A 13,455-nucleotide genomic window follows, 5' to 3' on the forward strand; every position below is an offset into this window, starting at 1 on the left:
CGAACCAGCCAAACCGACCAAGTAAGGCCCTGTCCGTGGGATTGTGGTTCTACAGTATTTTTTAAAAAAAAATTAAAGTTTTAAATTAATATTATCTTGATATATTTTATCTAAAATAAAAAATATTTGGAAATTTTTCAAACGGATTCCAAACCCCTCCTTGCCCTTCTATAAATAGAACACGCCAGTTGGTCCATAACGCACCAGTGACTCCCACCTGTCTCTAATCTTGCTAAGATTCTTTCTCCAATTTTACTGGCAAACTTTTATTTTTCTTAATTTATCGCAATGTCTTCTTTGGTGTCTGAATCCCAATCTTCTCTCTCAAAACCCGAAGATACCAATAACAGCACCAACACTTGTACGAAAGACCAGGAGGACCCGGAAATACTGAACTCCGTGACTAGCTTTATCTATCTAAAACCAGTACACTCCACTGAAACTCGAGATAAAGAGGAGATTTTGCAGCGGATACGACAACGGAAGCGCGTGAACAAGGTGCGAGATAGGCTGCAAGGTTTTCTTGGATGGTTGTTTTCGTCGAAAAGTGAGAATGAAGTCTCTGTCAAGTGGGTGGATGATGCTTTTGCTGCCCCATGATGATTTCAATTTTCAACTACTAAATTAAATAGCTACTTCAGGTTTTACAGTGCAGGAAGCGATGCCCTCTGGGGGTAGAATCGCGGGCAAATAGTCTTGTTTTGTGTATTGATAATTAGAGTGAGGCAAATCAAAGATTAAAGTCCTTTTAATTTGTACATGGACGGGTTTTCTTTTTCCCTGTTGAGATTTATCTTATTCTTATTCCATAATTAGAGGCCGGGCTTGCGCAGAGCATGTTACAACTACTATTTTAGACTTTAGAGATTAGCTTCGTTGTGTCTAGCCTATCTAGGCCCATTTTGAGAAACGACAATTTACAAGGCTCATTAAGCCTTCATGCTTTCCATTGTCCAGGAAGGGGGGTAAAGCAGAGATCCTTTAAAAACAGATTGAGGTTGTTTTAACCTTTAAGACTTAAAATATTGGGCTAATTCTTGTGAGGATCTATGGACTTTATATAAAAGTTATAACCAGAGATGCAAATCCAAGTTGCTGATATTTCACTTTGCAAAATTGTGAGAATCCTGCTTTAATGAAGCATTGGATGCAATTATACTGCTTATCGATCAACACTATTTATATTTATATTTATATTTATATATATTAGATAAATTGAATGCGATACGCAGTTGTTGCGTATCGAATTATTTTTTTATCAATGTAAAAAAAAAACACTTTATATCAATGTTTTAAAAAGAACAAAAAAATTAAGAATTTAATAACTAAAAAAAATTAATTTAACCTTGTTAAATCATTCATTCTTGTAATGACTACCGAGTCCTGTAAAAATACTAAATTACCTCTAGATGTATGCTACAATACTTAAAAAGTTAAGGGTAAAACTGTAATTTAACTGTGTTGAACGCACACTGAAACACAGACCTATTTTAACTTTAGATATAATATATAGATTGAAATATAATGATATAAGGATCTCTCTTTGTGTTTTATTTATAAGAAGAACACTAAGTCATGTGACATGTAGTTGCACCTTGTTTTTTCCAAGTCAACGGGCAGTTGAACTTACCCATTTACATTTCTGTATGAAAATTAGATTGGGCCACTGAGTCTGCATAAATCACTAATATGGGTTGGGTCCCATGCTCTGCTCTGTTTTTGTTATGTTTCAACTTTCAAGGCCAGAGAGAGCGTTCCCGCTTACATCTCCGATTCAGACTCCATCGAGTGAGTTTAAACGCTTTGTTGCCCACTCTTTGCACATCTGACCGCAGCTCGTCAATTTTTATTTTTATCCTAGTTCAGTCCAAATAGTGGTAATTGTATCCATTAGTTCTCAAATTTTGATTTGGTATTATATTTTGTATGTTCTATAGATCTATATGGTGAATATGTTAAATTTTTTTAAAAAAACCTAGAATTCGTATGAGTTTAAATTTAGGAGAGGCAGAAGGTACTTCAATTTGCTGTTTGTGATCACCTCACAACAAATGATTCTTGGGCTGAAATTCAACTTCAAGGTAGAAAGCTTGGAGCAAAAAGCCAGGTGCAAAGTTCGCATCAATTATGGATGCGCAATAATTCAGTGTCAGATTAGTTAGAGAAAGGCAATTGTTAATAAGGGCCTCATTTGTTCTTGGGAATAACAAGCCCTTGATCATATAATTGCTTTTCCATCTTAGACATCCAGCCGACGTCTGTTATTTCTACATTTTCCTAGTTAGGAAACCTCTTGCAGAGGGATGTTAGGGCTTGATTTGCAGGGTCTAATCCACAACTAACCCTCATTGATTGTCTTTGTTTATCATCTAGTTTGTAGATGCGTTTACATGCTAGTGAAGTAGACTGAGTTCTTATCTATAATTCTCTCGAGCCTTCTCAAGATGCCCACACCGACTGGTCTGGTAAATCATCAATCAAAACCAGTTCTTTCTTCTTCCTCTCACCGAACCGAACCAACCCAGCACCCACTCTTCATCCTTTTAGCAAAACCATCACGACTCAACCCCGATCCTCACAGCAGCAACCAACACACGTCCATCAACTAACATTTGGATGGCTTGGAGCTATTTGGGCTTGTATATGTTTCTGTTGAAATGGATATTTGCAACTCTTTTGACTTTTAGCATGGTCTTTTAGCTTTATTTATTATAAAGAGGGAGAGAGGGCGAGATTGTACATGGGTGGGTGTGAGATTGATGAATTTCTAGGTTTGAGAATGATGAATTCTTATACACGACATCAACCTCTTATCTAGGTTTCTTTTTGTTGTTGAAGATCCTGGTTTGGGTTACGAGGGTGGTTACTTTTTTTTAAAAAAAGATATTTAATAATAAAGTTGAAATATTTAATATAATAATGTTTTAATCATTAAATAAAATATAATAATAGTATTATGAAGTATAGCAGCTATTACTTTTTTAAAATATTTTTTAAATATATATATATATAAATAATATTTTTTAAAATAAAAAATAAGATAACAAATTAATCCAATAAAATAGAACATTTGACCAGGCATATTGACCAAGTAATTAAAACATATATATTTTTTGAATTTAAGAGTATAAAGACGTTGCTGAATCATGTGTAATAATAGATCCTACTTGCCCAATTGTTTCTGTCTGTTCTTGAATTATTATTTTTTTCTTATTTTATGATATTAATAAATAAAAAAATCAATTGCATATCAATCTTTGCTTCAATGGGCAGCATCTTGGTCAGTTTAATTAATCTACCGCCGTTAATAGATGGGATCAGTTATTGGTCATCATCACATTTGAAATCCAACCAAGCAAGGCCCGGTTTACGGGAAACATATTCAATCATTGCCAAGCATAGCGTGCCACATCATCTGACACCGCTCCCTATAAAGTCAAATACAAGCACCGTAACCTTTGTCTTCTTTTCCGTCGAGTAGCTTAATTTATAGCATATTTTTTAAAGTTTTTTTATTTTAAAATATATTAAAATAATATTTTTAAAATTTTGTATTAAAACAATTAAAAAATATTCTAAAATATTTTTTAACCGCAAAAAAAAAAAAAAACAATCTTGTAATTAACTTAAACAACATCCAAAAACAAGAAATTACTAAGACATGGTTATATAGGCTTATATTATAGCATATCGCACTTTTCGCGCATGGAAGTGCTGCTACCCCAATTTCAGGCTTTCGCCACACTAATCACTAGTAATGACTTTTTTTATTTTTATTATTATTATTGTCTTCGTCGTGGTGGTGGTGGTGGTAACGTTTATAAAGCAAGCACTGATGAAACTATTAACTATCCGATTACGACAAATGAGAGGATCAAAGTTTTCTCGAGGAATTGACAGTGACAGATTATTATTCAACAACAATAATTATTGTTCGAATGGAGCAAAACAAGGGTGATTTACATCAAATTTGTCCCTTTTTATTGTTGTCTTCTCGTATGGAATTCTGCACTTGCGAGCTTCTGGTTTTCAAGATTTCCTGGTTTACGAATTCATATCATTCGATCGCTTAATCCTTTAAATCTGCAAATCTACAATTCCATCCCTTAGCTCTTGTTGATTTTTGTTTTATAAATCTCCAATGTGTTGGCGTCTCTCTGGGCATTCAGCTTGCCAATTGGCACGTTTGAGACGCACAGAAATCCAAAAGATGTGTTCGATGTGATAGCAATCAACAAGAATAAAAGGACAAAGCTTAAGGTCTTAAGACATGCAGGACTAAATTATAATTTCCTTAAGAACCCTGTGCCTAAAGAATAATTTACTCTAGGAAAAACGATATCGTAAAAGAAAAATGGCACAAGTGGAGAATAAAATGATGTCAGGTTAGGTTGTCATAATGCTTGTTGAACTTTCAAGCCCGAGCGGAAGAACAATCGATTATATGGCATTATGATTCAATGGTATAATTACGAAAAAATTCAGATATATTCAAAAGTGGATGGGTCAATTTGTTCGCATTTGCTGCGTGTGTGTATAGGATGTAGTGCCGTGAATGGCAAGGGTGCATGTTAATTATAGTCATAGTTTACCTTGACCGAGGTTTACAAAATTGGAACATCTCACCCAGAATTTGATCGAGAAATTCAGATGACCTGAGACCCTAAGCAAAATGAATTTTTTTTTATTTTCTTTTAAAATAATACAAGGTATACCGATCATTTTAGATGAATCATAATAGAACTAACAATCTTACTTTAATTAGATCTACATGGTATATTATGTGGAACTTAATGGCTAACGATCAAGGAAAATTTGTTGTATTAATCAAGGTGATGGTCCTATACTTACACCGACTTTTAATATAAGGTTTCTAACCTTCATTGCTTGGATTTCAGGACAATTGGTTTTTCTTTTTTTATTTGGCTTAATTGCACACATGAATATTCTGCCTTGGATAATATATCTTGTTTGATGTTGCTACGTACCCTTTTCAAGAATCAACTCCCAACCTTCCAATATTTTTTCTTTCATTTTGCCTTTCTCTTCTCTTCTCTTCTCACTTTCCTTTCTTTTATCCACTTATCGTTGCGCCATCTACCTTAGAAAAGAAGCACTGGTTTCTAAAAAATCAAAAACTGATTTCAGTATTATATTGTAATTGCTTCCTATCTTTTTTGTTTCCCTCCCACCTCCCTCCCTCCCTCTATTTTGTTTTCTTTCCTCCTTTACTTGACTAGAGAAGACGTATTATAGGTGGGAATTGGATGGTTGTTGGGGTGATGAGGTAGGATAGAAAGACCTTAGAATCTAGGGTTTGAAAGGGTTGATTTTTTAGGATAAAAGTCTTTGTGTTTGCGTGTATTTGAACCTAATATGAGATCAATTTAGGAACCAAAACTGGATTTTTCAAATCTTGATTGGGGCTGGTATGTTAATAAGGTAATACAAGTGATTTTGTAAATTTTATAAACTCTAAATAAAATGAATGGAATGAAATCGGAACATCTTAGCTATAATTTGATAGAAAAATCTGGAATAACCTGAGATTCTAAGTGAGATAAAATTTATTCTATTTTATTTTATTTTTAAAAATAATACAAGGTATATTGACCATTTCAACCGAAATGGAACAAAATGGATAACCTTGCATGGTATATTGTGTGGAACCTGATGGCTAATGGTCAAGGAAGAATTATTATGTTGATCACATGTACCCACGTTTACACCCACTCTATAATGGAAGGTTTCTAAACTTCATGGCTAATGAATCAACATCAAAAAATATGTTTTAGTAATAATTAGGTTTAGAAAAAGGAAAGGAATGCAAAATTCAAATATTCATCCTTTATTGGTAGCATTTCATTAAAGACACATATTTAAATTACGTACAATCTTACAAATTTTGATAATCTTAATTGTTATCCTTCTATAAAAATAGTAGTTTTTTTTTCCTTTAAAGGCCTTGGATTATAGGACAATTGACATTTAATGATGAATTCAATGTTTGTGCTCCATTTACTCTTAATCTCAATTTACTAACAATTTATTTGGCTTAATGCATTCTTTATTTAATTTTTCTTGAACAACTTTTTTTACTTCCAAAAGGAAAGCTAACACAATGATTTGCAACAAGTAGTAGATATTAAGATTAAGAATATATATATATATATATATATATATATATATATATATATATATATATATAAGAAATATTTTATAAGGCATGATAAAATATTGTTCCTCATGCCACTATTTAACAAGAAACAAATCACTATAGGTTGTTATAATGATTTATCTTTTTTAGTCTCTCCTACCTTTTTTTTTTACATTTTTTATTACACTTTTATAGGCCCAAGCTATTGACCAATCAAATCACATTTATTAAGAAAGGACAAGATTCAAGATAGGAGACTAAAATGAAAAAAAGGAAAAAAAAAAGGTTTTTCTAAACTTGAAGCTAAACGTACACTTTGGTTCTCTAACTTTTTAAATTATAAACTTTCAGTTCCTAACAATTTATTAAATTCAATTTTAGTTCTAAATTCTTATTTGTTAGTTCCTGATTTGAAAGAAGAGAGAAAAAATGGATGGATTCAGATAGTAGAGAAAAAAATACAATGTGGAAAAAATTCGACATTGTATTTCGACCAACAATCTATGCGTTGAAACTGATTTCGACCATGAAAACAATTGATTTTGGTGTTAATGAGTTCCTTTTGATTGGAAAATACAATGTGGTTTGGTCCTCTTTAAACTTGTATGAAATAGTAGATCCGAACCCGAAAAGAATTTTTATTTTGGGTTTACAGTGGGTTTTAGAGCCAATTTCTAGTTTGTTCAAGGTTATGGATATGTTTTACAATGTGTTTAGGGTTTTTTTTTTTTGTCGAAATATAGTTGAAAATGGGCTTCTTTTGGCCTGAAACAGACCAGCCCAATCTTTGGGCGACCGAAGGTCGTTGGAACCTGGGCAAAACAAGTAACGTGTTGCCTGCTAATTTTTTTAAATGCATTAACGAGCGGATGACTTATCGCCTGTCCCTTAAAAAAATAAAGCCTAGGCACGTGGGCTGCTCCAAACCCACACACCTTAGGCTTTTAATAGATGCTTGGGAACTCTAGGCCTTCGTAGCCTGAGAGACTGAGCTTTTTTTTCCTTGTTCTTTTTTCTTATTTTTTTTTCATTTTTATCCATTACAATTGCATTTTCTTTCTTGCTCCCCCTTATTTCATCACTTAATATTTGGTTGATTATCAATTGAGCAACATAATTTGTTTTGGTTTGATTTTTTCCAATCACTTTGATATTTTATTGATTCTTAATTTTATAGGTGTCTATTTTAGATAAAGAAAAATTATATAAAAAAAATTGTTGAACCAAATTGAGTTTATAACCCGGGTCATAAATTTGATTAATTAACTTTGCTAGATAGGGATCAGGCTTGATAATTTTTTTTTGTTGCATAAATAGTTTTTGATTTATTTAATTAGAAGTATGCATGATGTTTTTGAATTTCTCTTGGTATTTTTTATATATATAAAAACACGTCATAAGAATTTATATATATGATTTTTTAAGAAAGAAAAAATATTCGATCTATGACGAAGCGCGAGTCAAATAACTTGTATTATCCAAAAATATAAGGTGTTGATGCAAACATGTGCAAATGATAAAGGATTTGTTACAAGTCAAAATTTTTAAAGATCAAAAACACCATAAATATAGAGAGACAATTAAAATATTTAGTTTTTATTCATTTACATCTTCACATGCTAAAAGGATATTACAACCTTTTATATAAATTTTTTTATAGAAACTCTAATAATATTGAATACAAAAAATAAACTAGAAAAAAAATATTATATTCAAATAATAAAAAAAACTAGAGAAGTATCATAATAAAAAATAGAAAAATAAAAACATAAAGAAATAAAATTAACTAAGAAAAACATTTGTTTTCCTAAAAAAAACACTCTTGCATTAACTCTTTGGATTGGAAAGAACTCGTCATCAAGTTTAGTTTTCAATTAGAAATTACCTTCCATTAAGAATATTTTTTTATGCGTGAGCTATCTCATATTAGATTCTTAACACCTTCATGTGAACCACTATCTCATCATGGGTTCAATATAATATTTTTGTATGGGTCATTCTATCATGGATCTCACCACTAAGATTTAAATGACAACAATTGATGTAGAAAAAAAAAACACATTATTTCATGAAAGTTTTTTTTTCTCAGAAGAGGAAACCTCCTCATCCACTCCTATACAAGTATATCATGGTCTGCAATCTTTTTTAACTATGGTTGTTCTGCAGCACACAACAAAGTAATATAACCATCAAAAATCGTTGGGCTCTTATATCAATTGACACAAACAGAGCAAAGAATAACGAGTTCGCTACAAATCAAAACTCTCAAAGACCAAGAACACCATAAATATAGAAAAACTTTTAAAAAATTTAATTTTATTCCTTTATGCCTTTACTTGTCAAAAGGTTATTATAAATTTTTATGTAGAAAAAAACTAAAATACCTTGTAATATTAAATAGAAAAAATAAACTAGAAAAAAATATCATATTCAAATATGAAAAAGATTAGAAAAGTATAATAATAAAAAATAAAAAATAAAAACATGAAAAGGTAAAATTAACTAAAAAAATGTATATTTTCCTTAAAAAAATTAATGCATCAGGTATGCTGAATATTCTTTCTTTCAAGGCATAATACCAAACAAGATAGATTAAACCGTTGAAGTATGTTTTGGTGGTTTGCCAATGGAAAATGTTTCGTTCGGGAGTGTATTTCATTATCAGAAGTACGAGAAAGGGACAAATAAACAGAAATGTGAAAAGAAGAAAACTCTTTTTTCTTTCTTTGTTTTTTTCCTTCTTTGTATCTCTTCACGCATAGATTCCTTACTGTCATCCATTTCTAAATTCGTGTTAGTCAATATCAAACCTTAGTCCTTGAATAGCGTAGCTCAATCCTCTCCACTATTTCTTTCTTTCTAAACCAGTTTCAGGTGATTGATCTCTTTGACGCCTGCACAATAAAAATATGATCCTTCAACAACACACTATCCTCTTCTTAGCAATCTTTGCTATTTCATTAATCGAAGCTCATGCTTCCATCAAGTTCAGATGCAACAGAACATGCGGCACCAACCATCTTCCATACCCTTTTGGATTCTCTGCCGATTGTGATATCCATTTAAATTGTAGCCCAAATGGTGAAATGCTTATCAATGAGTTTCCAGTCCAGATTGTAGGCCAAAATTCAATAAAGATCATTCTTGAACCCAAATGTAACCGTCCTCTTGAAGCCCTCGACAATCTTTTTACCAAAAACTATGCTCCAAAATCAACAAACGCAATTCTTTTACACAACTGTACCTCTGCAGTTTCGCCATGCAATATACCTTCTATAAACGTGCAGACTCATTTCGAGTCACTTAAATGTTCAAATAACAGCAGCTTAAGTTGTTTCTCTAAGGAGGTTACAGCAAACGGTTTCTTTGATTATAACATGGCCAATATTAGCCAGTGCCAGTATCTTTTGTCATCAATATCGGCAGAGTCTTTCACTGGTTCTGGTGTTTCCTTAGAGATTCAGATGATGGAGCTATGGTGGTGGCTTCAAGGGGACTGCCGTTGCTCTAAGGATGCCATTTGTACTCAAGTTGAATCGCCTGCAGGGTCAGGGTTTCGGTGCCAGTGCAGAGACGGGCTAATTGGTGATGGATATCTTGCCGGGGTTGGCTGCCGGAAAGGTCAGTTTTGGTTGCCAGAACGTACTAATTACCAAATTAATTTACCATATACAGTATGCCTTTCTTTTTCCTAGCTGCCCAAGGTCAAAGATTAGTTCGCCGATCACATCATATGGTCCACTACTCTTGTTAAAATAATAGTGATTATAACTAAATGTTCTCAACATTTTTGTTTTGATTGAAAAGGCCATGTGTGTATAAACATTAAGGAGGTGTTTAAATTAGGAGTAATTAAGAAGTCATTAAATAAAATGAGTTTATGCTCATACATCGAAATGGAGTTATCAGCTTGAACGTATAATTTTTCTTGTTTGCTATCCTTCTTCGGAGTTCAAAGAAAGAACATAATCAAACAAAGGTATCTTTTAGTTTTTGCGAAGTGTTTAGCAAGACGAGTCTTGTTCAATTGATCCAGCTAGAGTCAAACACAAAATTCTGGTCTCTTGACCAGAGTGGGCGTGCTAACAGTACATAGCTGTTACTTTTGCTAAGCTATAAGCACAAACAGGATTTATCTCATAGGTGAGAGTGATATGATTACCACTGCCCCTGGCAAAAAGTACTAGCTAGTGGCCCCAATGGTATTTTGACTCTTTAGCATTGATATACCCAAGTCAAGTCGTTAAAACCTAAAGCGAAATGTCAATGACAATAACCTTGAATGCATTAAATAGATATGGCTCCTAGAAATTCTTTGGAGTTTCACAACGATACTTTCTGGTTTACTAAGGTAGTTTTCTCGATGTCAAAGCCTCTGCAGGTTGCAATCCTGCAAAGTATTTGTCTGGCCAATGTGGAGGAGGGTCTGGAGCTGCTGTTTTACTTGGAGGTAATTAATTCTTTTTATCACCTGTAACTGAACTAGAAAGAACAATTCACTAATATTCAATGTGATGAAAAGAATGTTTAGGCTATAGTAGGGAGTGCATGCAAATTATCTTCTGCAAATGCTGAATTTAGGGAAACTTTGTTTTATCACAACTTAAATTGCAGTCCTAAATTTTGAAATTCTTTCTCAGGCGTTGTAGCTGGAGTAGGGGTCAGTCTGGGTCTATTTTGCTGTCTCATACGGAGGAATTCCGCGTCAAAAGCCAAAAGCTTCAGAAAACTCCACCTATCTGAAGCTGCAGACATCAACATTCCCATCTATCCCTACAAAGAAATAGAGAAGGCCACAAATAGTTTCTCTGAGAAACAAAGGATTGGAACTGGGGCTTATGGAACTGTCTATGCCGGTAAACTCAACAGTGATTCATGGGTTGCCATTAAGAGGATCAAACATGGAGATATGGACAACATTGAGCAAGTGATGAACGAAATCAAGCTCATTTCTTCTGTGAGTCACCCGAATTTAGTCCGCCTCTTAGGTTGCTCCATAGAAAATGGTGAGCAAATTCTTGTCTATGAATTCATGCCGAATGGGACATTGTGCCAGCATTTACAAAGAGAGAGAGGTGATGGACTTGACTGGCCTGTTCGCCTCGCTATTGCTACGGATACTGCTAAAGCTATAGCCCATCTCCACTCTGCTATGGATCCCCCGATATATCATAGAGATATCAAGTCGAGCAACATACTCTTAGACTACCACTTCAGGTCCAAAGTTGCAGATTTTGGTCTTTCCAGACATGGCATGACTGAAATATCACACATCTCTACTGTCCCGCAAGGAACTCCAGGCTACCTTGATCCTCAGTACCATCTAAACTTCCATCTTTCGGACAAAAGTGACGTTTATAGCTTTGGTGTTGTTCTAGTTGAGATCATAACAGCAAAGAAGGTGGTGGACTTTTCCAGGCCTCAGAATGAAGTGAATTTGGCTGCTCTTGCCACTGATAGGATTGGCAGGGGGAGATTGGATGAGATCATCGATCCGTTCCTTGATTTACATAGTGATGCTTGGACCTTTTCTTCAGTGCATAAAGTGGCAGAAGTGGCATTTAGGTGCCTTGCATTTCATAAAGACACGAGGCCTTCAATGATGGAAGTTGCAGCAGAACTAGAGCAAATACTGCTTAGTAGATGGGCTTCTTCAGAGGAAACAAATTGCGCAATCTCATTAGATTTTTCCCCTTGCTCTTCTTCATCTAATGTCAGCGACAAGCCTCTAAACTCCACAGTAAAAAAAACAGAAATAGAGAGAAGAGGTTTGTTTGTGCTGCAGACACAGACCAGCAAAAAGTCAACAGAAAGGGCCAATCATAATTCACCTGTTTCTGTCCAAGATCCATGGTTAAGTGAAAAAAGCTCACCTTCTTCAAGCAATTTGCTAAATAACGTTATAGTTAAGTGATTTGAGATGGGGAAGTCTAGGTTCATTTCTTCCTATGATACCATCAATGTACACTATTGTAAGCTCGTTTCGTTCAACAGTTTTGTCCCTTAATTTGTTCCACTTCCTTAAATCTCCTTGTTTAAGCTCGTTGGTTGGGCTTGGAAAGGCACCGCTGCTTATCATTCTGTACCTCTGTTTTTCTTTTCCCAAATTAGCAGGATTGTCTTGGTCATTCTTTCATTGAATCAGCCAACAGCGCGCCGCACACAGCGTACATGACAACGGTGGCTACTGGAAATTTTGTGACATCTTCACATGATGCTGCTCTCCTATAATGCCAAGCAGAGAGCTTTCTTGAGACTTTAGGCCTGTTTCTCCAGGACCGAGGTTTGCTTAAACACTTGCCTGGCAGCTGTCTTATGGTAGCTTAGATTAGATGTCGAATGTCAACACGCCTGGCTTATGGTACCATCTCAACCATCCAATGTCCAGCAGCTATTGGACGACTGTTCGGTTTTTCTTCCCTTTATTACTTAAAAAATATATATTTTTCAAAAACACAGCAAACAATAATCATTTTTAAAATAGATCAAAACTTGATAATATTTTATTATATTAATCATATAACAAATAAATTATTGATAATTACCATGTTCATTTCTTTTTTAGCGTTGTCGATTTTAAATCTATTATTTTATATTTTATGATATTTTCATTTTCTTATAAGATTTTATAGTTAGCAATTCATATGTTTTTCAAATATTTCAATTGAATAATTAATTGGTTTTAATTAATATTATATAAAGAATAGAATAAACTTGGTTATTTTACTGCACTACATTGTGGGTCAAACAAAAAATTATCTAGGTATTGATGAAGTGTCTTAAAAAAAATATATTGATCATGAATTAAATAATTTTTTATTTAATATTAAGATGGAAAAACAGTTGATTTACTTGGGTTAACATGGGTTAACTTATGAAATTTACAGGGATAATCTTGAAAAAAAAAAATTGAAAAGCTCAATTTTGAATTAACTCAATGTTAAATAACAAAATTATTTAAAAAATAGCATTTGCTCCAAAAAAAACTAAGTGAACTTAAGTCAACAAAACGAACTCGCAATGCAAGTCATGCTTGTCATCAGATTTAATAATTTTTTATCTCATAAATTATTTTTCATTTAATTATATGACAATAGATTACATGATAATTTATTTGTATCAAATATTTATTTTATAAATAAGAAAACACGAGAGCAACATGGTGCTAATATAGTAAAAGTACATCATTAATAACAAAGGATGAAATTGTAATTTAAAAAAAAATTAAAGGGCAGTAAAAGCATTAAACTAAAAAAAACAAATAATACTTTGAATGCTATGAATTAACCTACTAAACT

The 13,455-nt window shown here is 33.2% G+C and overlaps 1 protein-coding gene across 2 annotated transcripts; it reads left to right on the forward strand.

Moving 5' to 3' along the window:
* The first annotated feature begins 8,845 nt into the window (after nt 1-8,845).
* On the forward strand, nt 8,846-12,183 carry LOC133691525 (wall-associated receptor kinase-like 14). 2 transcript variants are annotated; one of them, XM_062112065.1, is made up of 3 exons: nt 8,846-9,778; nt 10,530-10,607; nt 10,798-12,183. In XM_062112065.1, the coding sequence occupies exons 1-3, from the start codon at nt 9,067-9,069 to the stop codon at nt 12,069-12,071; spliced, it is 2,064 nt and encodes a 687-aa protein (XP_061968049.1). In that variant the 5' UTR covers nt 8,846-9,066; the 3' UTR covers nt 12,072-12,183. The 2 variants fall into 2 exon arrangements, with proteins under 2 accessions (XP_061968049.1, XP_061968050.1); XM_062112066.1 differs by having other exon boundaries at nt 10,539-10,607.
* The last annotated feature ends 1,272 nt before the right edge of the window (nt 12,184-13,455 follow it).

The sequence above is a fragment of the Populus nigra genome, chromosome 4 (genome assembly GCF_951802175.1).
Source record: "Populus nigra chromosome 4, ddPopNigr1.1, whole genome shotgun sequence".
NCBI classification, from domain to species: domain Eukaryota; kingdom Viridiplantae; phylum Streptophyta; class Magnoliopsida; order Malpighiales; family Salicaceae; genus Populus; species Populus nigra.

What these genes read in the sequence shown, in the direction of transcription:
- LOC133691525 (XM_062112065.1), top strand. Translation starts at nt 9,067, where the DNA reads ATGATCCTTCAACAACACACTATCCTCTTCTTAGCAATCTTTGCTATT. An exon ending in CGGGGTTGGCTGCCGGAAAG is followed by an intron (nt 9,779 to 10,529) that starts GTCAGTTTTGGT and finishes TCGATGTCAAAG; the next exon opens with CCTCTGCAGGTTGCAATCCT. An exon ending in AGCTGCTGTTTTACTTGGAG is followed by an intron (nt 10,608 to 10,797) that starts GTAATTAATTCT and finishes ATTCTTTCTCAG; the next exon opens with GCGTTGTAGCTGGAGTAGGG.